Source organism: Zootoca vivipara, chromosome 4 (assembly GCF_963506605.1).
Source record: "Zootoca vivipara chromosome 4, rZooViv1.1, whole genome shotgun sequence".
NCBI lineage: Eukaryota > Metazoa > Chordata > Lepidosauria > Squamata > Lacertidae > Zootoca > Zootoca vivipara.
In genome coordinates, this window is record NC_083279.1 from 10999392 (window position 1) to 11025463 (window position 26072).

At 43.6% G+C, this 26072-nt stretch overlaps 1 protein-coding gene across 1 annotated transcript in view; it reads right to left on the bottom strand.

Annotated features, from left to right (window-relative positions):
• Window positions 1-20157, bottom strand: part of DNAJC3 (DnaJ heat shock protein family (Hsp40) member C3) — a 33986-nt gene extending 13829 nt beyond the window's left edge. Inside the window, exons 1-6 of the mRNA XM_035114479.2 lie at window positions 19974-20157; window positions 16136-16246; window positions 11270-11394; window positions 9558-9632; window positions 2223-2375; window positions 423-604 (exon numbers count right to left, since the gene is read on the bottom strand). Of these exons, the coding sequence (XP_034970370.1) occupies window positions 423-604; window positions 2223-2375; window positions 9558-9632; window positions 11270-11394; window positions 16136-16246; window positions 19974-20055 (728 nt within the window). The 5' untranslated portion in view covers window positions 20056-20157. The remainder of the gene's footprint in view (window positions 1-422; window positions 605-2222; window positions 2376-9557; window positions 9633-11269; window positions 11395-16135; window positions 16247-19973) is intronic.
• Window positions 20158-26072: the final 5915 nt, after the last annotated feature.

The window sequence follows — 26072 nt, forward strand, 5'->3', positions numbered from 1 at the left end:
ATGAGGAAGCCATAGGCTTGGGAGGAATAAATGTTTCTCTGAGCTATTTCTCCCCAACATATGTCTCCCAAGCTCCTACGATACCTTGGCAAGCAGAGATTTTGTTTCTGCCAAGGCAAAGCATATTTCCAACCTATGCAGATTTTTTTTTGGGGGGGGGGGAGAACCTAACTACAGTGGTACCTTGATTTAAGTACACAATTGGTTCTGGAAGTCTGTACTTAACCTGAAGCATACTTAACTTGAAGCGAACTTTCCCATTGAAAGTAAAGGAAAGTGGATTAATCCGTTCCAGACTGTTCCGCAGAGTAGTTAAACTGAAAGTACTCAAACCGAAGCGTACTTAAACCGAGGTATGACTGTACTTCTGAGGAAGCTTTTTTTTTTATTTTTGCCCTTACAGGTAATAATAGTAACCTTACCTCAAAGACATTTCGTGGTCTCCCAGCTGATAGTATATAGTGCTGATCTTATAAAATGCTTCAGTGTTATCGCTCTTCAATTTGGCAGCAGCTTTTAAATCACTAAGGGCCTTCCCAGGCTCTCCTTCCTTGATGTAACATTCAGCTCGAAGCTCCCGCATCTCTGCAGCCCAAACACAAACCTTGAGAAACCAAAAATGAAAGCGAGACTTTGGTCCAAAACGTTTGTTGTTGCATTTTTTTTACAAAAAGGACAATAAATGTACTTTGATGCCATCTCTATGGTGAGGCAAAGATCCATCTCTACACACGTTATGAGATTATTGGGTTGCCTTTCTTTGTGTTTTTATTATGTATTTTCAGTTTTTTATATTGTGATTTTATGTTGTGAGCTGCCCTGAGATCTACAGGTATAGGGTTCATTTATTTAATAATGAACAACAACAACAGTAGACAGCACACAGAGCAAGACCCATTAAAAACCATGTTTTTTAGGGAAAGGGACCCCTGACGATTAAAGTTCAGTTGCGAACGACTCTGGGGTTGCTGCGCTCATCTCGCTTTACTGGCCAAGGGAGCTGCTGTTTGTCTGCAGACAGCTTCTGGGTCAGAAGCTCAGGACCACAATACCTCAAGGACCTGCTGCCTAGGACCCTCTTACCTACGGGACTGCCTCTCCTGGTATGCGCCGTGGAGGACCTTAAGGTCCATAAATAGCAACACTTTGGAGGTCCCAAGCCTCAAGGAGGTTAGATTGGTTTCAAATGGGGCCCAGGGCCTTTTCAGCACTGGCCCCAATGTGGTGGAACGCTCTGTCACAAAAGACTAGGGCCCTGCGGGATTTGACATCTTTCCGCAGGGCCTGCAAGACGAAGCTATTCTGCTGGCCTTCGGCTTAGACTCACTATGGGATTTGGTATATAAATTTTCCCTTGGCTTTTTGGCTGGCCCATGTTGGACCAGCATGGATATCTGACTCAGGTGAATACCTGATGTTTCCTCCCTTTATGGTCTTGATTTATGGGCTACTGCTAAAATGAGGCTGCATTCTAAGCTGCATTTAAATTAACTGTTTGTTTGTTTGTTGTTTCCTATTACATTTTATTGTAATTCATATTTGGTGTTAGCCGCCCTGAGCCCGGCCCTGGCCGGGGAGGGTGGGATATAAATTAAAATTTATTTATTTGCATTTCCATATGAACCTTCCCAGACCCTGAGATCATCTTCTGAGGCCCTCATTCGTGTTCCTCCTCCCTGAGAGGTCCGGAGGGTGGCAACACGAGAACGGGCCTTCTCTGCAGTGGCTCCCCATCTGTTGAATGTTCTCCCCAGGGAAGTTTGCCTGGTGCCTTCATTATACAACTTCAGGCGTCAGGCAAAAATGTTCCTCTTTAACCAGCCTTTGGTTGAACTGATTGACATTCTATAATCTATGCCTTTTTAAAACGTGGCTCTTTTTTGCGGGGGGTGTTATTGGGTTGTTTGTTTTTATTTTGATTATATATATTGTGGTTTTATGTTGATCTTTTCTGAGACCTATGGGTAAAGGACACTATATAAATTCTAAATAATCATCATCATCATCATCATCATCAACCTCATTTATTTGTTGAGGCAGTAATCAGTGGTGAAATTCCAGCCATTCAGGCACTTAGCCGGATGTTCACTATGACCTCAAGCTGAACTGATCTGAAGACCTTTGAGTTATATCAAAGTAGAGTTTGTTAAGAGGAGCTGCTCATCTGCCACGTGCAGAGCCCACAATTATTTCTTGGCAGCCGTTTCCCCTCTGAGACTTACATTCAGAATTTCATCCAAGAGACCGATAACGGTGTAATAATCCCCTGTGAGATATGCTGACTGCGCTTCGGAATGTAGGCGCTGCATCTCATCAGACTTCATCAGCTGGGTGCGAGCTTCTGTGTCTTCCTTATCACTAGGATTGGACTGAAGCTGCAAAAATTAACAAATAAAGACAAAGGACAGTTACACCTGAAACAGAGGAATTCTACAACCCACCACCTGCCATGCACAAAGCAAAATGGTGCCACTGAATTCCTTTGGGGAAATTCTTCGGCCTTGTTAGTCATGACTAGCTGAAAACTTACTGTTTTCAATGGGTCTTTAGTAAACATAACTAAGTCTGGATATTACCCCATACACAAAAAGATGAAGAACCTGCAGCTGTTCAGATGTAGTTGAACTCCAAATTCTATCATTGCTAGCCTTTATTTCTGGAGTTCAATAATCTCCAGAGGCCATCAGTTGTAGGATTTAGATTTTATTGTTTTTTTGTAATATGGGGCCAAGACTTGCTTTGAACGTATAACAACACCCCAATATTTAATGTCCTTGATCCCAAGATTTTACTCACCATCTGAACCAAATTGGTTCGGCCAAAACAACTGATGTGCAAAGTTCAACAAAAGCTTTGTTTAGAAAATACACACTGCCTCGCACAATTATATAAAGAATGTGAAATAAAAGGACACAAGCGTGCAGGAGAAATACAGAATAAAAAGGCTCCTTTCACCTCCAAAGACATGGAAATTTGCTAGTGATAGAGACAACCTAATCCAACCAAATAACCCAACATAGCAAAGCACACATCCCTCCCACAGACTATTTCACTATAATGGCTAAATAAGCTGTTGGGAGAATACTGTCGTGTTAGAAATAAATAATGTGCATAAAACAAGGCAAAAGGCATGTTTTATACAGAAGGTCAGACTACTGAATTTGGGGTTGAGGGAGGGAGAGAGAATAACTCCAGGATATTAGAGTAGAAAATGTTAATTTATTTTAAAAGAAAATGTGTGTAACATATTGAAATTTCAATATGCATTGTCTCATGTTATGAATACAAATATAATTTCTAAACAAACCAAATGTTCCTTAAAGCCGCCGCCTATCGTTGAGGAGGTCTGATCTTTTGATGAAACATCATGAAGCATTCCCTTTGGACAGCAGATTCCAGAGGGGAAACAATTTTCATTTCTCCAGCCTCCTTCTCTGTGCATCATTTAACAAAAGAAAGGAAAAGGCAGAAAGGAAAGACAGAGAGATTGAGAGAAAGAGAGGGATGATGGGGTGGGAGAAGGTGCCCTTATTTATACTCCAGGTGCAAAAAAGCCCAGGGCTGTCCCTGTCATCCAGAGTTAGCTGATGAACGGAAACAAGCAATCACAAAGCAATTAAAAGGAGGGCTTTAAGCCTTCAGCTACCGTCATTGCTATTTCCTGACATGCAGTTTCAGTTCTTCAGTCATTTAGACTGTGAGCCATTGCACACAAGGCAGGGCCTGTTTACTTTTGTCTCCGAACCGTTCCTGGTGTACCTGACACTTGAACAAATGACAAAATGATGATTAAGTTCCCCCACGTTTGGAACGTGCACTCTTAAAAGGCGCCTTTAGCCTTTTGATTTATGAAAATATATTTATCATGATTACGAAAACACTTGAGCGCTAACAAGAAAGCAAACAAGGCCATACATCCTCCTTACTTCCCATGCGAGTGAAATCAGCAAGTCCGAGAGGAACAAAAAGAGAGAGGTACAACAAAAGTGGCATTGAGGCTGGGAAATAAGAGGAGAAAAGGTCAAATGGTAGCAGGCAAATGTGTCACGTTCCTGAGTTTCATTCCAACAACAGCTGTAACGTCTTCATAGGAAACCTGGTACCCTTCAGATGTGATTGGACTCCAACTCCCATCCGCCACAGTCCACATGCCAAATGGTTAGGGGTTTGGGGAGTTGCCTTTCAACAAGATAAGCTGTGTATTAACCTGTAGATATTGCAGGGGGGAAACGCTGGCTCGTGCTGATGGAACTGGAATCCAACAACATCTGGAAAGACAGAAGTTTCCTACCCCTCTCTGGAAGAGCAGTGTTTCTCAAACTTGGGTTGGACTACAATTCCCATCACCCCTAGCTAGCAGGACCAGCGGTTAGGGTTGATGGGAGTCGTAGTCGAAAAACAGCTGGGGAGCCAAGTTTGAGAAGCATTGCTTATTAGAGGACAAATCACATGCCTAGCTGTTCGAAAAGCAAGGGGAAGTGGGGTAACAAGAATCCAGAAAAACCCTGACATACTGATGGATTAACAAGCCATTATATGGGACAAGAGAACTGGGGGACATCAGCTTTTCAGACCATACCCATTGAAGTTACAGTCCTATGCACATTTACCTGGAAGTAAGCCCCACCGAAGGGATTTACTTCTAATTAGACATAGGATTGTGCTACAAGAGAGTTTGCTCCTACATCCCAGCACATCAGTGACATCCAGTTTGCATCATCCACCACTTGTCTGCATAGTCACTATGCAATATAAATGGTCTAATATTTACATCGCTTATGGGTCTGTAGGCTTTTTAGTGGCTTCCTGTCTCTCTCAGGAAATTTACCCTTTTACAGAAAATGTCATACTAAGAAATCACCACCAGGATAGGGAATATCCATCAAAAGTTTGTCAACTTAAGCTTTCTAGCCATAAAAATAATGATGCCAGCAGAACTTGTGGCTATAAAAAATATACTGCAGTGACCTCCCTATAGCTAGCTAATGTAGGTAATAAAAAAAATCATTTAGTACAGCATAATTAGCAGTTTAACAACAGTATAAAATAGACGAGATGGAAGTGGTCAAACTGCTTTTAAAAATTATTTGCGTGTGCATCTCATTTCTGCTTTATGAATCTATTTGCTTTGTTAAGCCAAAAACACAGCGACATGTGTTGGGTTTAACAATTTGTCATACTGAGCTTCATCAGCTTGCATTTCTAGCCTGCATATTCCTAAGGTCGGTGTCATGTAATTTATCAGTTTTTCATAGCTAACCAATCTTATAACCCACAGTGCAACATTTTTTTTAAAAAAAATCCATAAAACACCAGCAGGCACATTAGAAGTCATTTCATCAATTTCTGAAAGCTGATTTTTAAAAACCTCACACACACAAAGCAAATAATTCAAAAGAAACAACAACAACAAATTCAAAACCTAGGAATCTGTTATGTACTGAGCTGAATCCTAGAACAATAGGATTCAGAATCAGCGGGAGCTACCCAATCCAACTCCAGGTGGAAGTGAATCCGCAACCTGATTGGCCTGCTGGAGCAGCCAATCAGGCGGCTGGCAGAAGTGAATCTGCTACCTGATTGGCCTGTAGGAGCAGCCAATCAGGCTGCAGGCAGAAGTCAATCCACAATATAATTGGCCCACAGGTGTAGCCCTGAAGTAGCCAATCACGCAAGGCCCATTGTGTAAATAATGTATATAAGCAGATGGTTTTGGGAAAAGAGCCATTCGTCTTCTCTTCTTCTCCTTGATGAATATGAGCTGAATAAAGAGCATGAAATTCACTCTCGACTCCGAGTATATTTCAGAATCTCTTTTCTTAAACTGCTTCATATCTACCTAAACCCAAATCCCAAACCCACACCTTAACAAACAATGCCATTCTATGTACATTTACTTCTCTCTCTTTGGCGATCACTCGTAGCCAAGTAAGATTGTCTTCCATAACAATGGGTTTTAACAATGGGTCCGTGAGTGACTGAGGAGGCCAATTCTGGATCCACATGTCCTTCCACAGTGGGGACATTGGTTTCCAGGCAGGAGTTGATCACAGTGTGGATTTGCCAAGTGTACCTTCCTCTTAGCATGTTTCTCCCTTGCGTCTTGAGATCGAGTTTCTTCAAAGCCCACGACACCTTCGGTAAAGGCTGTTCTCCAACTGGAGCACTCACAGGCCAGTGTTTCCCAGTTGTCAGTGTTTATACTACACTTTTTAATATTTGCCTTGAGACAGTCTTTCAACCTCTTTTGTTGACCACCAGCATTACGCTTTCCATTTTAAAGTTCGGAATAGAGTAGTTGCTTTGGAAGACGCTTGGTAACTGACAGCTATTAGCCCTGTTTATGGGTTGCTCGTGTGTTTGGCACTCCAATGTTGTGGTGAAGTGGTTGGAGGGCCAGGCTAGGACCGGGAGACCAGGGTTCAAATCCCTACCCCACCCTCACTGGGTGCCCTTGGGCCAGTCACTGCCTCTCCGTCTAACCTACCTCACATAGTTGTTACGGGGATTAAATGTACACCAAGAAAAAGCTGGGATATAAATGCAATCAAACGAGCAACCCATCAGGAATGGAGCTGCAAAGCTGCCCAACCCCATCATCACATGCCATGGCTGGCACCCAAGCAGTTGTTAAGCAGAGGAGGAGCGAGTGGGCAACTGAGGAGCAGTTCTGCTTGGTTCCCCTCTTGCCTCTCTCCTTCCTAGCACTAATCTGTACTGGATCTACATACAAGGAAAAAAACCGCTATAAATAAGTCAGAAATTGAATCGTTATAACAAAATTTTAAAAATGCTATGTAAAAATCGCATATTTTTTTGCTCTCTGGCGCCATCTGGTGGCACCATCCGGTTTTGAATTAGCAAAACTTTACCGGTAAGTTTGCGCAACTAAAGCAAAGTAAAGGGCTCTTTCACCCTAGTGCAACATACCATAGAATGATAGAGTTGGAAGGGACCCTGAGGATTATTTAGTCCAACCCCTTGCAATGCAGAAATATGCAGCTGTCCCATAGGGGGATCGAGCCTGCAACCTTGGCAGTATCAGCATCACACTCTAACAAACTGAGCTATCCTGCACTATTTTTTCTTTTTTCATGAATTTTTTTTGTGGTTTGGACAGTGACAGGGAAAGGCATCGAGATGTGTAAACACTCCGCAAACACATCAGGATGAATGTTCATTGTTGCATAACTGTCCCGCAAACAAATCAGAACTATTACTAAAATAAATAATAACTGTAAAATAATGATAACTGTAAATATATTATAACTAGGAATCACATTGTCTTGAGAGAAACACTACGGCCTGTTTAAAGCAGAAAGGCTTGTATTCTTGGCTAGGCAGCATTTTACCAAATAGGCAGGATACAAAACTTAACAGGACATTCTGCATTAGAAAAACACACAACTGACCAAAGAAGTTGACAAAAGAAGTGGGTCTTCAATAATAGTCTTTGCTGGCCTCTAGTGGAACAATACAAAATGAGCAGTAAATTTTCCACTTGTGGCTCCAGGAGTGGTTCCCAAGAGAGATGATGCTTGTAGTCTAGTGTCTCCCTTAATTTGCCATACTAGGAATTGTCTGAGCCACCTTCCAGTCACTGTGCTATCAATTTCAATTTTGTATTGCAAAGAGCAGCACACTGCACTGCTATGTCGCCAAGAATTCCCTTGTAATTAAAATTCTTGTTTGTTACACACCCTCTGCCAGGCCTCCTCTTCATTATACGTATTAATGCCATTTTTAAAAGACAGAGAGGGGGCAAACTCACCAGGGCCCAATTCACACACAATCCCCCACTTGGGACTAATCACACATTCACCCAAATTACCACGATGCTAAAATCTTTGTAGTTGCATATATTCCACACAGCATAAGAGACACGTAAAAGATTTCTATTGTGTGACACAAAATATAATCCCTGTGAAATCTACATTTCCTCTGGAAGCCAGTTGACAAGGGGTGGGATTTCCCATGAGCTCATCCATTCCAGAAGCCATCTAGAAAAGCTCTCCTTTACAAATGTAGTCTGCAAAACCATCTCACACCACATAAAAGACAAATTTGTCTTCCACAGAGCCAAACTTTATTGCTTTAGCAGCACAACTGGCTGATGAAGCCACCTGCCCGCTTTTAATTCCTCACATCTGGAGGGCTAAATTTATTCCTCCAAGCAACACACTAATTCTACTTGAAAGACGCCACACCGTAGCTTTACACAACATGCCACTTTAACTTTCTCAAGGAAAGCCTATAATTTATTCTGTTTATAGCCTCCCCTTTCTAAAAAGGTTTGATTTGCAAAAAGGCAAATGGTAGAAAGTGTGATGCTATATTTAATAGGCGTTTACGCAGGCACAGAAAGACCAGAAGCTACCAAAAGTGTTATTCACAATGTGAGAGGAAAAAGGTTTCTGAAACTGGATTATCATAGGAGCGCCGCACCCACCCCACCCTATGATGATAAAGGTTAAGTAAAAGAGATGGACATCTTGCAAAGGAGCTGCTATATAACTCCAACTTAAATATTGCCAATGGTTTGCGTGCAAGGTGCCTTAAAATGGGCCAGCACCCAGGACTATTCAGGGCCAGTGGCACCATATCAGGCAGATGCTGTACCAGCCCCTGGTCTGACAAATGGCTTCCACCTGCACAATGGGGCTTCCTCTCCTGGAGGATTTGGGGAAACAACCCACCCACCCCCAACAAATTGTGGGGCACACGGAGAAGGGAGCCACCGTCCTATTGATTGTGCACACAGAAGTCCTTGCGCGAACAGGACAATTCCGATGGATACAACCCACAGTTTCCCCTTAGAAACAAAGGGTGTGTGCCATTGGAACCTTTAAAAAGGGTTTCAAGAACACAAAACACATTAAGAATGCTACATGCACATGATGGGGGAAATTCCAGAATGGTTTCACCAGCAAACAAAACTATGGTAGAAATAATTTTACATAGTTGCTTGTTTCTTGAGTGATCATGCATATTTGCTCAAGGAAAAAGCAAGCACGTGAAATAAACCCCTAGAACATGGGAAAGAGGTGTGTGCTTGTTTTTCCTATTTTTAATACTTTGGCCTCAAGTCAGTCATGCTAAAATCATGGCTCTCTTGTCTCCAAGGATTTTTAACAGTCTCTGGATAGAGTTCTCAATCTCCAAACCGTATTAGATTTCAAAATCCCATTTTCTTGTTAATATCTTTGATTTACAGTCGTAAGCATCCCAGAAATTTCATAAGAACTTAAATCATTTCGGCTGCTTCCCCTTCATATACATTTGGCTACATAGCAAACAAACATATGGAAATTGTACGTTGTGAAGAAAGGGAGATTTATGAGAGGGAATAGAACTCAGACCTGGAGAGACCACTTGCTCTAGCACTTCTTCACACAATATTTAAGTCATACAATTTACAGCCACAAGATGTCATGATGGCTACTAGCTTAGATGACTTTAAAAAATGACATGCATGGGATATGTGCATTGCACCACCTTTTCAGCACGGGGCGCTGTTCCATATTTCAATAACCCCATTATTAAGGTTTCTTACTTACCACTCTCTTAAAGTCCTCTTCTGCCTCATCAAACTTTCCCTGCTTCAGTAGCAGGTGTCCTCTTTGCAGCCTTGCCTAAAATAAAGGAAACAGTTCCGTAACATAGGAAGACACAGTGTGACATACCTAGTGCAAAACTAAGGGAAGTATGTGCTCCAATCCCCACTCAGTCATGAGAATCCCTGGGTGACCTTTGAGTGGGCCCTATTTCTCATCCCAAGCTACCCTGTGCAGGAGGAGAGAGAACCAATTATGCCACCTTGGAAAGGTGGGATAAAAATTAAAAGAATGAATGTATGTGGTTCTTAAGTGTAGGCACACATACATTCAACACATATTTATTTTCTATTTCAAAGCATGGAGTATTTTGTTGCTGTTCCATGAAGTACCTTTGCCCCTCCCACCAGCAAAGGTAATTATTTGGGAAGCTGCCTAGCTAGAACCAAGTCAAAGGGCATAAGCTAAATGTGCAGATCGCCAAGGAAGAGAGAATCTGTATTATGAGGCACAGGTCAGTTACGAGGAAGGGGAGGGTGCATTTTCCATTGAGAACGCCATAGCTGCCAAGTACCCCGTTTTCACCGGGAAACCCCCGTTTTTACTTACCTTTTCCCGGTGGTCCCCCGTATCACTTCATCTCCCGTTTTTCTCCGTTATTTTCTCCTGCCAGCAGCCATTTTTTTTCTTTCCAATTTGCCCTTCTATGGGCACCAAAAATGGCCGCCACCGGCTTCAAAAGTCGCATCTACGCATCTCTGGAAGTGCATAGACGCGACTTCCGGTGTCGACGGCGGCCATTTTTGGTGCCCATAGAAGGGCAAAGCGACATCGGAAATTACGTTGACGCAACTTCCGGTGTCACACGGCTGCCGGTCCCGGATTCTGCAGTCCGGGACTTGGAAGGTAAGGAGAACGCCCAGTCTTACAAAGCCTTTGGGGAGGCTGTCTATTGCCACTCCTGTTCAATAATTTTCCCACTTTAAATAGCCCCACTGAATTCAACCGAAATTGCCTCTGAAGAGATGCGGGTTGCATCTGCACTACACATTTCAAGCCCTATGATACCACTTTGAACAGTCATGGCTTCTCCCAAAGGATCCTGGGAACTGTAGTTTCTTAAGGATGCTGAGAGCCGTTAGGAGGAGACTCCAGTTCCTCTCAAAGAGCTACAAGACCCAGGGTTCCATGGGAAGATGGTTGTTAAACCTTTGGGAACTGCAGCACGAACGTGCACAATGTTCTACAGAGCAACATAAGCGAAATAGTATGTATCCCTGCCCACAAGGAGTTTGTGATCTAGTGATTTAGAAAAGGGGACAGGAGACCACTGAAGAATCCATCTCGAAAAACTGACTGAGGGCATGTAAGAATCTATGTAGGCTTGATTTCACTATTTTGTACTTCCACAATACAAAGTCATTCCTACTTTGCATCAAAACATCAGCACAATATTGGGTACCTTACAGAAGCTGAATTAACACTTTGAAAAGGTGGCCCTCTCTCCTAAAGCACGTTTTGTATCATGCAGTTGCTGGAATTTCAGTCTACATTTAACCTCACCAAGTTACAGGATAATAAAAAGTTTTCTTCTGTTGGATTATGCCACTTACTGGAGAGGGGGAAAAAGATTCCCATTTAAAAGGCAACATAAAAAACAAAGACAAAAGCCGTTTTCATCCACCCTGGAGGAGTCTTTGGAAAGTATTGCTTACCGATGTGAAATCCTGCTTTAATTCAACCACCTTGCTTAAGTCACGAATGGCAGCTTTAGATTTGCCCATGGCTAAATATACTGTGGCTCTTCTGTAATAGGCAAGGTAGTTATCACGGTCCCCTTCTGCAAGTGAAGAAGCAGCAATCAGAACATAGCCTCAAGCCAGCCAAATCTTTGGATACAACTAAGCATGCAATAAGGGGAAATAACAGTGCCATTACCAGAATTTTTAAACAGCCTGATACCACCATTTAATTAGCGGTGGGAATGTTTCCATAGGACAGCCGTTCGGCACACATTTGCACTATTAACGCTAATGGGGGGGGGGGAAATGAAAATCTCACGCACATAGGAGGATTCAGCTTCCTGGTTCTTTTTTAGGGCTTCAGGAGGTGAGCATCCAAGTGGATTCCAGCTGTGGAATGAAGTCAAGCCCCCTACATGCTAAAGCTTTTTATCTCAAACTGCAGGCTTGCCTTTCGAAGGCCATTTCACATTTTGGTGCAGGCTCCCACGTCTCTCATTTGCGGAAGGCCAAATAACCATCTCACCAGAGATCAGAGGTGGCGCGATCTTCTAAGAATCCCCATTAATTCTGCCGATACAGCAATCAGCAGGGAGAGAACACATGCCAGCCCTAACTTCTTATTCCCATCCCAGACAATGAGGATGCTAGGGGACTGAATGGAAGTATAAAACTTTCCTCCCGCACCAAGAATGTTGCATTCTATAGGCTTTGCTAGGGACGCGGGTGGCGCTGTGGGTCAAACCACAGAGCCTAGGGCTTGCCGATCAGAAGGTCGGTGGTTCGAATCCACGCGACGGGGTGAGCTCCCGTTGCTTGGTCCCTGCTTCTGCCAGCCTAGCAGTTCGAAAGCACGCCAACAAGTAGATAAATAGGAATCGCTACAGCGAGAAGGTAAACGGCGTTTCCGTGTGCTGCTCTGGTTTGCCAGAAGTGGCTTTGTCATGCTGGCCACATGACCTGGAAGCTGTATGGCGGCTCCCTTGGCCAATAATGCAAGATGAGCGCTGCAACCCCAGAGTCAATCATGACTGGAACTAATGGTCAGGGGTCCCTTTATCCTTTACCTTATAGGCTTTGCTAAGGAGGATGAAATATACTCGGAGTCGAGAGTGAATTTCATGCTCTTTATTCAGCTCATAGTCATCAAGGAGAAGAAGAGAAGAAGAATGCCCTTTTCCCAAAACCATCTGCTTATATACATTATTTACACAATGGGCTTTACGTGATTGGCTACTTCAGGGCTACACCTGTGGACCAATCAGTTTGTGGATTGACTTCTGCCAGCAGCCTGATTGGCTGCTCCTGCAGGCCAATCAGGTTGCGGATTCACTTCCACCTGGAGTTGGATTGGGTGGCTCCTGCGGACCAATCAGACTGCTGATTCTGGATCCTATTGTTCTATGATTCAGCTCAGTACATAACAGAGGAGTTTCTCAGTGCTTCAAACCAGATACTTTTCCCCAGAGCTTGAATTGTGGGGAGGAGGCAGGAGGGATAAGGGGAAGCTTCATGAAATCCACAAGTCCCCACTCTGCCCAACTTGAGCCAAATCATGGCCATGCACACCTTTCCAAAAAAGAGAGAGCTAGCCCCCCCCCCCTGCAATTAAACTATTATTTCCTTTGTCGACAGAACTGGATGCAGTAGATGGAGAGATCCTTATCTTGCCCCCATGGGCTAAGTTTGATAGGTAGGCTCATTTAGGTAGGACTCATTTTTGGCCCTGTGGTTTGAAATCAAAGGCACAGCCTGCAAAGCACCAATGATCAGCTGATTGCCAGACCTTGCAAAGGTCAGAGGGCAGGTGGGTGTGTCTTGGCAGAAATGGCCTGGGAGGGACCCAGCAGCTCTAGTTACGTTCAAAGGCCAGGGGTTCCCTACTCCTGCTACTGAAGTACTTCTCCTGTCTATCACAATTTGTATTCCCTTAATTTGTGCCATTGGCAACATTTTTAAGCCAATGACCCCATTTCAGCAGCATGGAGATGCAGATAGCCAGAGGAGGGGACACGGATGGAAGCACACAAACACTTATTTTTAAGACTTTCCCATCACAAGATAAACCATAAACCACAAAACACAAATGAAACAACTACCATAAATATATTTTAAAAGCAATCATAAGTATATACCGGTAAAGCTAGGTAGCTAAACACCCTTTGAAGCTCCCTTTTGTCCTGGCACAACAAACCAAGCCAGAAAACCTGTAAAAGTGGTGGCGAAAGGCAGGATTTTCTGGGAAATGCTTCCTGCTGTTCCATTCCCCATGCTCCCAATCCTCCTGATACTAAACTTGCAACAATATGAGCTGTCAGGAATTGGTATTGATGAATGCTGTGCCTTTGGTTGATAACCTTTAAGGTAGATGTCTGTCATCAACAGGTGGTGGAGAAAATTTAAGAACATGTCCTGAGGCCACAATATGTGGAAACCTCATGTTATGCAGCCACATGGCAGCTTTTGTAACAGATCGGGGGAAACCCAAACTGCCTCCTCAGTTCCCCAAATTAATCATTAAGTGCCACCTCCCTTTTAGCAGGAAAAGAAATTAAGGTTCAATGTGCTACAAAAAAATGCCACTTCTAGGCAGAGAACACCTAAAATGGAAGACACCTACAAAGACTCATCTGTTACTCTCTGCCAAAGATCCAGGTTTTGCAATTAGAGGTGCAGGATCATGGCTACCACATACCATCCATCAGCCCCAGCATCTGTATACATCTAAAAAGAACCTGAACATCTTATCGCTTGCATAAAAGCAAGCTCAGCGTTCTGAGCCAGAAGATTTTCCCCGGTGCACGAAATGGGTGGTTGTTGGTGCCTCGACTCAGTAAATTGGGAGCTCAAGTTTAACCACGTTAGTAGCTAAGAACAATTCAGAAAAAAAATCGCTGCAAAGTGCAGCCCAAGCTTCATGGGTTGGAAATGCTTATCAGCAGCATTTCAGGAGCATCCTTGTCAAAGGGGCAAAGCAGGTTAGAGAGAGAGAGAGAGAAGCCCTGAAAGTAGAAAAAGTCAAGAAGAGCCTAAAACATTTGTCAGGGACAGACAGGCAAAGTTTCTCTTTCCTTGCATCAATCTCGTTCACATAGATATACAGTTAAAAGTTATAGGACCAGAGTCTTGAATGGAGACCAAGTGCTGGAGCAACCAAAGGCAGGGAGAAAAGTTGGGGGACAGTTCAGCCTTCCTCTCCCACTTACACCTAATACTCACTCCTCCTGCTTTATATGTGGATGAAGGTCCCATATCGGGTTTGGGCCCATGCCAGCCTATGGGTCAGTGTGTTAACTCCCTGGATTTCCCTAAGCAGGCCTGAATCACACTCTGAACACCCAGCGCCCTCAGACATCCGGGAGATTTGGATAAGTCCTGTACAATTCACAATATAGACTGTCATTATACACTGCATTTTTCTATCTACCATGACTAACTAAGCCCAAAGAATGCACCAAGGACAACTTTACCACCAAGCATGCCCATTTAATTTACAGAAAATTCAAAAGTCACCACTACTAAGGCAAAGGCCTGGTTCAGACCTCATGACCGCAGTCCAATGAACCATTGTTTACCAGCCTAGAAACAAGCCATGTGCCGACATGCACATTCCTCCCCTCACATCCCTAGTTTAACCATGGTTTCCCTGATTTCTGAACCGGTAAGCTTTGGCTTAAGGGCTCCCTCAAACCAGGATACAAAACCAGGTCCTTGAATTAAGGAGGACGAATGCAGGTTCACGGCTCATTCCTGGACTGATAAACCACGGTAGGTCAAACTGGGATTGTTATATCAAATTGGAGCTGCATTTGCAAATTATGACACGTGTACCCTGATCCCAACTACAATCACATGTTGCGAGCAAGTCTTGTTGATTTCAGTGAGGCTTATTGTTACTTGAAACTACCATCAATGCACATGTCCCCCCCCCCCAAAAAAAACCCTAGGTCTCTGCCTCATGGAGCTCACAATCACAGTTTTGACAGGGAGAGAGACAAAAGCAGGAGAAGAAAGAAACGGTAAGACTAGGACAGCAAGAGCAACAAGGGAAGGGAATGTGCAAATAAAGATGTGGGTATTGCAGGGCTGCCCAAACCTTTTTCAAAGAGGGCCAGATTTGATGAAGTGAACATGCGTGAAGGCAGACCAAAGTTGTTGACTTTTTTAAGGATTGAAGTTGTTGAGCTTTATTAAGGATTTTACCCCAGGAGATAGACTGCCAAAAGGGCTGGATTAAACCGACCAGCAGGCCGGATTAGGCCCCTGAAACGGAATTTGGACATGCCTGGTATATAGTCTTTGTTTCTGCTGTGGATTGGGGGGGGGGGAGACTCCTTACTGCAGACTTAGCTGAATATGCAGCTCACCAGGAATTAAAAGAAGAGCAGGCATAACATACTGGAGAACATCGACCAGTGATCCTGAACAAAGGAACAACACAGGAGGCAGTGTGCTGCTTACTTTTCAAAGTACAGTGCTACCTCTGCTTAAGAACTTAATTTGTTACGGAAGTCCCTTCTTAACCTGAAACTGTTCTTAACCCGAAGCACCACTTTAGCTAATGGGGCCGCCTGCTGACGCCGCTACTGGAACACGATTTCTGTTCTCATCCTGAAGCAAAGTTCTTATCCTGAGGTACTACTTCTGGGTTAGTGGAGTTTGTAACCTGAAGCGTTTGTAACCCGAGGTACCACTAGGTATCAGCAGGAGGGATGATGGTACACCGAGGAAAAGGTTTCTGTAGCTGAACAGTGAACTTGTGGGTAAAAGAGAGGGGAACAAAAATTTGGCAAAAGTTAAACGCTATCCAACAAAATGCAAATGCTTTTTGATACACACCTATGGCAGCATGGAAGTGAGACAAAGCATCTGCCAGCTGCCCAGCTGCCAACAACTTCTTTCCCATTTCAAGTTGTTTCTCGACTTCTGCGTTTATCCCACATTCAGCTCCTGAATGAAGAAAAAAATATGTTTAATATCGTTAAAAAAGAAATTAAATTGTTTTACTATTTTATTTGCTTCCCTCCTCCCTCCAAGCTGACACCACGATGTTATCATACATGAATATGAATAAAACAGGAAAAAAATCTGCATACTCTATCAAGCCATGATGCAATTTCTGTTTCCTTTTCTCAAAGTTAAAACGAGTTCATTCCCTCAGATCATTAAATACGTACCGGTAATAGTCATAAGATTTATAAAGTTAATTCAGTTTGCTGCCCTCAAGCACATTTTGTGCTTTCAATGGGGTCACCAACACAAACAAATACACTTCTGTGTACTTTCTAGCCAGTTGCATTTAGAAAGAAAAGGAAGGAGCTAAGGAATACGGTTGTTGTTTTTTATTCCCCCCCCCCTTTTTTGGTCTTGCACCGATTTCCAAATCAAAGTTGCCATTTTCAAGTACAAATAACTTTTCCCTCTAAATGTTCAACAGACTCACTGAGCTCTGACAGCCAATATGATGATTTTCTTCCCCATTTCACGCATCATCACGGACAATAAAAACTCTGGAGGCCAAATTACATTATATCTGCGCAATCTCTTCTTACCTCATGCATGCCCTCAAAAAATATGAAGCGCAGTTATCTGGGTGTTATTAAGAGAAAAACTGAAAGCAAAGTTACGCGAGTGTCTATGGAGGCAGTACAAGACTCTTATTACTTGAGATGAGCGAGCTATAAAGAGTTCAACTTTATCTTACGAAACCAGAGCCAGTATTTATATAGCTAGAAATCATATATAAATGCATGCAAGCGTGTGCCTCAAAGACAAAGTACAAAACTCCAAGATTGCAGTTTTCCACATACAACCACTAAATGTAAAGTCAATTTATTCATTCAGAATAACCATGTACTGCTGAGACTGTCCCACTTTAGATGCTAAGGGAGCTACAGGCTTACCTGCTACCTAGCCTATAGGTCTCAGAGAAGCTCCCTGTAATTACAAAGCTAAGACAGTTGGGGGGGGGGGTTAACACAATTCTCTCCACGATGTGCAAGTTGTCTAATGCAAGGAGTTGTCTACGCCAAAAAACATTAAAGCAGGAAACTCCTCCCACCTACAGTCTGAAGTGGTACACTCCATCAGGGCTATGCCATGTGATTATTCTAAATGCACAGGGATGGGGCATTATACCTTGAAGCAGATGCACACAATACTTTTAAAGCACATTCAAAGTGCAGGGCGTCCTTCAAAGAAAACTGGGAACTGTAGTTTCCCACAGCCACACAATTCCCACCACCCTGAACAAACTACATTTCCCAGGATTCTCTGAGGGAAGCTATGTGGCTTTAAATATGTGCTGAGTGTGTTTTAAACTTAATTTTTTAAAAAATATATAGTGTTGATCTACCCTTGCTTCTCAACATATCAATTAGGAAGTGTCACACGGAGTTCATCAGAGCTTAATTACAGTTAAATGTGCTTATGGTTGCCGAAAAGCACAGCAATAGCACTAGACACAATTCTATTCCTATCACAAGACAAGTGATCTTCATATGATCTTCCCTGCAAACTCAAAATATTAGGGTTATTTCTTTCCTGACATGGAACCTTTCTGACATGGAACCCAAGGTGGCATGTATGTTGCTCTCAGGAACTAGGCACTGACCAGAACTGGTTCTCAGGTGGCATGGACAAGACCTGTTTAGCTTCAGCAAGGTGGTGACCTCATGTGTCTTCAGGCTATGCCCCACAACCAATTAATAGATTGCATTATAATAGTATCATACATATAATGATACTGTGTTGACCTATGTATGCTGACCACCAAGTGCACAGATCTATAATGCATACTGCCTTGATAGCCATAGACCACAAGTCACAGCCACCCATGTGAGGATGAAGGAAACACAGGAAAGGATGGGCTTTGAAACACTATTGTGGTTGTTGTGATTGTGGAAATTTTTGTTTACACAGTATTTGCAATTGCCCGGTTCACAAATTAAATGCATATGAACCTACCCTGAGCCCGAGATCAACTTCTGAGGCCCTTCTTTATGTGCCTCCTCCATGAGTGGTCCGGAGGGTGGTAACATGAGAATGGGCCTTTTCTGTGGTGGCTCCCCATCTGTGGAATGCTCTCCGCAGGGAGACTTGCCTGGTGCCTTCATTATACACCTTTAGGCACTAGGCGAAAACATTCCTCTTCAACCATCTCTAACTGAATAACATTCTACAACCTTGTACATATGTTTGTGGGAAGAGAGTTACTGGTTTTGCTGTGCTTTTGCTGCTCTCATTTTGTATTTTTATGTTGTGAATCGCCCTGTGACCTTGGATGAAGGGCAGTATACAGATTTAATAAATAATAATAATATCCAAGGAGCTCAGGACAACACACCAACAACAGCTTTTTACTAACAGGAAATGCTGTGTTGCTACAATATTGTCATCAGAATTTATATAAATATTTATATCTTCCTACATGCTCAAAGTGCCTCACACACATTATTACATCATTAGAACAGTTCTATAACTTATGGCAGGATGACAATATTCTCTCCACTTTACAGTTGGAACAGCTGAACCTGAAGGAGGTGTAGCTTGCCCAATGTCACTCACAGTGAGATTTGAGCAATGCCGGAAAATAAGCAAGATTTTAGCTGGACACATCCCAAACCATATTCTTAAACTGAAATCCTAAACAGTTACTAGGGGACAAGGCTCACTGAATATAACTGAAATAAGAAGTTCATCTTTGAATAGACACAGACAGGACTCCCATTGCATCTCTCTTCTCTCCAACAACTGGCAAAGAGTCATGAGTACTACTGGCAAAACTTGAGTCCCTCCCCTTACAGACAACACACAATAGGATCCCTCGCACATATCTGCTATGCTACACCACCCAAGACCCTTCCTGAGCCCTGCTAGGGCCACCATTGGGCACCGGCCAGCAGAAGAGCAGGTCCATATCCCACACATTAACCCACGCTAGACTCTGTAATGGCCCAAAAACCCAGCTCACATTTTGCTGTTGAAGGACAGTTTTGCAGTCATTTTAGGGGGTGAAACTTGATTTTTGCCAATTTCTTCAGTGAGAGGTCTTCAAAACATGTTTTTTTGGGTGTGAGGACTTCAAATCTGCTATTATTTTTGTGACTGGGCAACATTTAGCTTGGTAAGTCTATGTTAAAGCACGTAAACTGCTTTTGGAAAACCAATTAGTTTTAATAATAATAATAATAACAACAGCATACAATACAACTGCAAGTACTTGGTAGTCATGTCTGAGCATACCTGGATAGCTCGACTAGTTGAGCATGGTGCTGATAACCCCAAGTTTGCGAGTTCGATCTTGATATGGGACAGCTACATTTTGCAACAAGTTGGACTAGATGATCATTTGGGTACCTTTCAGCTGTACAATTCTATAGTTTCAGGGCTATTTTACACACTTTCTACTTACCAAGCACAACTGAATCATATTAATTTAACCCGAAAACTTTTTGGATTCCCAAGCGCTGTGACAACCTTTTTAGCACCCGATTTAGAAGTGGAAAAACTGAAGCACCTCATATATTGCCACTGTTTCCCCACCTCTGAAAAATAAAACAACCCACTTAACTTTCCTCCTGGTAATTAATCGCCCTACTTCCCGGTTAAGCAAACGCCCGGGCTTGCCCGCACCCCAGTCCCGCCTGCCCCGCAGCAGCGAGCGCTTCCCCCTCACCCTGGTAGTGCAGGTCCCACAGGACCAGAAGCAAGGGCAGCGCCGAGCCCAGCCTGCTCGAGTAAGCCCGGGGGGACACCATGCCTGCAGAGCCGCTCCGTCCCCACGTGCGCCGCCCGACCCGCCGAGAAGTTCACTTCGGAACTCGGGAACTCTCAACATTCCGAGCCAGGTTCCACGGGGTGGGTCGTGGGAGCCACTGATTGGCCGCGCTGGCGCCTGCCCCGCCCCCTCGCAAAGGGGAACGTGGAGGGCAGGAGAGGCGAACTGTCAAAAGTCCCCGCCCCCGGCTGTCTTGAGCATGCGCGTTAAGGGGAACCGAAGCCCGCTGCCGCCCTCACTTCGTGCCCTCACTTTCAGCGACGAGTTTACCTGTTGCCAGCTTCGCGATCGGTCTTTTTTTAAAAGGCAGAATTGGTTTCCGAAGTTTTGCTGAAGAGGCAAATGTGAGCTTTCGAGTTACAGGGATCTCCCCCCGCCAAGGACACAGAATCCTAGAATTGTAGAATTGGAAGGGACCCCAAGGGTCATCTAGTCCAACCCCCTGCAATACAGGAATCTCCGCTGGACATGGCAGGGGGTCAGCCAACCTTTGCTTAAACGCCTCCAATGAAGGAGAGTCCGTCAGAGACTGCTTTAGGGTAGCATGACCGGTTTGGCTGCACCGGACGCCGGTGTTACAGGGGGAGCCGCAACAATTATTTAGAACCGAGTGCAAGAGGGGGGGGGTGTCACTGAATTTTAGCATCACACAGGGTGCTGCTGAAATTTGAGAGCCCAAATTTCACCTCTGAGTCCCATGACCTCTCATAGGTTCCACTGTCAGAAAGTTCTTCCTGATGTTCATAGGAGCCAACTCCCCCAATAAAATATTTGCCCCCCCCAACCCTGCAAGTTGATGGGCACTGCCATTCAAATAGTGTGTGTGTGCGCCATGTCTTGTGATCGATTATGCGGGGTGGGGTTTTCCTGACCTCCCCTCCTCTTATGTTGATTTGTAATCTCCTTTCTTGCACCTGACAGCCATTGGTTTGGGTCGTAAGATATGACAATGGCTATCATATCTCCTCTCGGTGGCCTCTTTGCCAGATCCCTGGAGGTAAGCACTTAAAAAAGAGAAGTAACTTGGTAGGCTGATAGTGACCTGGCAACATGAGTTTAGGTGCTTTAAATGTAAAAAATATAAAATGCCACAAACACCCACTAGAGGCCACTAAAATTATTCTAATAAATATAGGTATGTGTATTACAGGCATTGGTGTACTTATGAATGGCTGCTTTTGGCTGAACACAGCCTCGTCATTTTATGTGACGTTGCATTTATGTGATGTTGCAATACTACTGTATAGCCAATATTCTCTACTTACCTAAAGAAACAAAATATTTGTATTATTTAGATTAGTTTTGTTTTTAAAAAACAGTAGTACCAAAATAATGTATACAGTAACATGCCATGATGCCACTTAAAAATAATAATAATTCCTGTAGTGTAAGTAGGTAAACTAGCAAAACAAAACAAAACAAAAACAAAACACTACCTGTAGGCTGTCTGTGAGCTTATACAGATAACAAATAAACCTAATTCTTGCCACTACGCATTTTAACTTATCACTAATGTAATGGAGGGACAATCCTGTCCCTTCTCTCTGAGCTTTGAAAAATAATCAGTATAGCAGTCACTGGCATTTAATGGAATGGGCCATTCTATCTGCCCGCAAAGGGTCCCAAATTCAGTCCCAGCATCTTCAGGTACAGTATTGATTCTAAAGATCCCTGTGTGAAACTCTAGAAAGCTGCTCTCAGTAGACTGGGGTGAGCCAGATGGCAGCCTCCTATGACCGTAGATGGTTTTATTCCATGCACACCTGCAACCACAAGCAACTTGGGAACCATCCAAAATTCAGAGTTGTGTTGGGGGATGTTTTTAAACTTCCACAGTTGGCAAACATACCCACCACCCAAGTTTCTCCTTTTGACTGCAATTTTCAGGATAGAGAACCAGCTGCCCTTCTGGACATTTTTGGACTCCAACCTCCATCAGCCCCTGCCAGTGAGGCAAATGCCCAGGGATGATGGGAGCTGTAGTTCAACACTGCCTAGGGAGACCTGTGTTAGGCACACACATATCCCACTGAAGTTAATGGGAAGGAAAGCACTCAGAACTGTGCATAGAATTGCAGCCTTTGGGTCCAGCATTGCTCCAGCTGATACACGTGAAACTCTAGATCAGGGGTTCCCAAACTAAGGCCCGGGGGCCGGATGCGGCCTAATCGCCTTCTAAATTCGGCCCGCGGACGGTCCAGGAATCAGCATGTTTTTACATGAGTAGAATGTGTCCTTTTATTTAAAATGCATCTGGGGCATAGGAATTCATTCATATATTTTTTTCAAAAAATAGTCCGGCCCCCCACAAGGTCTGAGGGACAGTGGACCGGCCCCCTGCTGAAAAAGTTTGCTGACCCCTGCTCTAGATCCTTTTGCCAGCACTCCATGTGAAAAGGATCGCGGAGTCTTAGCAGACCACAAGCTTAATATGAGTCAACAGTGTGATCCAGTAGCAAAAAAAGCTAATGCTATGCTAGGCTGCATCAACAGAACTATAGTGTCCAGATCAAGGGAAGCAATAGACCTGCTCTATTCTGCCTTGGTCCAAGACCACACCTGGAATACTGTGTCCAGCTCTGGGAATCACAATTTAAGAAGGATGTTGACAAGCTGGAATGTGTGCAGAGGAGGGTGACCAAGATGATCTAGGCCTAGGGCGGGCACCCCCAACCTGCGGCCCTCCAGATGTTTCGGCCTACAACTCCCATGATCCTTAGCTAACAGGACTAGTGGTCAGGGATGATGGGAACTGTAGTCCAAAACATCTGCAGGGCCGAAGGTTGGGGATGCCTGATCTAGGGTCTGGAAACCAAGCCTTAAGAGGAACAGTCGAGGGAGTTGGGTATGTATACCCTGGAAAAAAGGAGTCGGCGGAGATGTATATGAAACCTACTTCAAATACATATACAGTATAAAGGGCTGAGGATGGATCAACCTTGTTTTTTCCTGCTATGGTGACAATTCCGAGCAACTGTCTCATCTCCATGTTTCTTCTCTCTTTCAGATAATTGGATTAGCCTTGGTGAAGAAAAGAGGCGGGGAAGAGAAATGAGTCCAGAGAAGCAGCCGGTTGGGTTGGGTCGCATACAAAGAAGAGAGGGGGAATCCAATCCCCTCGGGGACATGCAAGGGGGGAAGCAGGGGCTGGAGGCTGTGCAAGCGAGGCTGCAATGCGACCCACCCACCATCTTTTACTGAAGGAGGTGTGATTCAGCAAGCAGAGATTGAAGGACGCTGCCTGGGCACAAGCTAAGAGAATCCCCAGGACAGAGGAGGGGTGTTGTTGTAGCTGGTTAGCAATAGTGCATGCATGTCTCTGGGCTCTTGATGTGGAGCTGAGTGACTGCTGGGATAGCACCAGTTACTGCTGCCGGAAAAGAGCAGCAGCAGATTTTCAATTTCATTTAAAAAATGTTATTTATGCATGCTACTACTGTGGCCCATGTTTTATTAGCCGCAAAATGGAAAAGGAGTGAGGTCCAAACTAAAGAAGATTGACAACTTAAGTTGACAGAATATGCACAACTTGCAGACTTAGCATATAGAATAAGAGAACAAGAAGAACATACATTTAAAGAAGATTAGAAAACGTTTATTGAATATGTGGCAAATAATTGTGTACATCTGAAAACGCTGGCAGCATTAAGATAAATTCAACAGTGTAAATAAGTTTTGACGGATGCAATAATGGAATACTGTCCTGAATGGTATATGGTAGTTTTTGTCTGGGATTTATGATATGTAAAATGAACCATGGAAAGAGAAGAAAGGAAGTCATTGATAGCTTAAGGATGTAAAATGAGTATTTTAGATTGTATGACAGAAAACTTAATAAAAATATATATATTTCCAATTTCCCCCCACCAACACTGTTATTCTGGGATAGCGCAGTCTGTAGAGCATGAGACTCTTAATCTCCAGGTTGTGGGTCCAAGCCGAACATTGGGCAAAAGATTCCTGCATTGGCAGTGGGTTGGACTAGATGACCCTTGCGGTCCATTCCAACTCTACAATTCTATGGTTCCATGATTCCTCGAGCAACTACACTTCCCAAAGCCTCGTTGCAAAGCTTCTTTCTTTGCAGCAGGGGCAGGCCGAGCAGGTAAAAGGGAGATGGGTCTTCTTCACTTAAGCCCCGGAGGCCTGGCTCTCCCTTCCTCTGCCCTGCTGCTGTCTTCTTTTGAAGGTGGCCAGAAGTTTGTTGCAAAAATTAAAATGCATTTAACACACCCAATTCCAGGAGTGCATTTCTTTTTCGGCCTAGCTAAACATCCCACCTCCCGGTTGCCAGGAACAAAGTTTGCACAGGTGTGCAGTATTTGAATTTTAGCCCACACTAGAAGCAAATCCCAATGTGTCTGATACGAATTCCCAAGCAATTTGTTTAGTTTTGTAACTTTATTTCCAGCACTGGGACCTTAGTAAGCTGTGTAATCGATCTGTGCATCTTAAAAGTTGCATCTGTATTGATTAAGACTGTCAGCTTTAAGCGGTATAACTGCTGGCTTACTGTAATTAATTTGCATACAAATCTGCAGATTAAAATCCCTTCTCCATTAATTAGTGAAATTGTAATTGAAGGCAAGTGTAGTGCTGTGCAGGAAACTCACACCTGACTCCTCAGGGTGATAAAATTCATATGGGGGGGGGGGGACTTAACAGTGCAATCCTCTCTATGTCTATTTAGAAGTATAGTGGTACCTCTAGATACGTACCTGATCCGTTCCGGGGTGCGATTCGCACCCCGAAAAGTACGTATCTAGAGCGGTGCTTACGCGCATGTGCGAAGGATGCTTCTGCGCATGCACGTGCATGTTTACGTCCGGGTCCGCTACGTACTTAACTCAAAAGTTCGCAACTGAAGCATACATAATAGAGGTATGACTGTAAATCTAATTAAACTCAATAGATTATTATTATTATTATTATTAACTGAATTTATATACCACCCTATATCTGGAGGTCTGGGGGCGGTCCACAGAAAGATCAACATAAAAACCACAATATATAGTGTAATCAAAATAAATAAAAAACAACCCAATAACACCCCACCCCTGCAAAAAGAGCCCCATTTTAAAAGGGCACAGCCATTATGCAGGCTGTGTAGAGCCAGGAGGGAGATAATAATCAATATTAGGTTTGCGAAAATTGGAAAACGTTTATTTAATATATAGGTAATTATTGTGTACAGCTGAAAACGCTGGCAGCATTAAGATAAATTCAAGAGTGTAAATAAGTTTTGATGGATGTAATAATGGAAAACATTGGTATAGCTTTTGTCATTCTTTTTTTCCTGGGGGGAGCAGGGGTACACATGCCCCTAAACATTTTGTGAATCCTTGTACTTTTGTCCATTTACTGTATTTATTTCCCCCGATTTGAACTATAAAATGGTGATTTTCTTGAGTCAAAATGAGAGTACCCCTAAACCTTTATTTAGGCTATTTTTAATAATTATTTATATTAAAAAATAATTTTTATTTTTTGTTATTAAAAAGCACTGTTTTTTGTAAAATATGCAGGGATGTAAGATATGTAAAATGAACCATGGAAAGAGAAGGGGAGTCATCTATATTTTAAGGATGTAAAAATGAGTACTTTAAATTGTAAAACAGAAAATTCAATAAAAATTAAATATATACTCACTGTATATAAAAGGAGGGAGAATCCGGCCGGCTAGTTACCTCCTAGCTTGCAGCACGTTTGCAGGGTCCGGTTTCGAATTGGACAAGGGGAGAGAGAACTTGCCTCTGTGTGTGTGGGGGGGGGGTTGTTTGGGTGTGTGGTGTATAATAATAATATAATAATAATTTATTATTTATACCCCGCCCACCTGGCCGGGTTTCCCCAGCCACTTTGGGCGGCTGTATGGTGTATGGTGTGTGCGGGGACGGGGGTGGACTAGAGGACCCTGGGCACCCCTTCCCCCTCCATCCTCATACGAGGGCTCGCGGACGCCCCCCCCCCCCGCCTCGAAGGAGCCTAGGCGGCCGT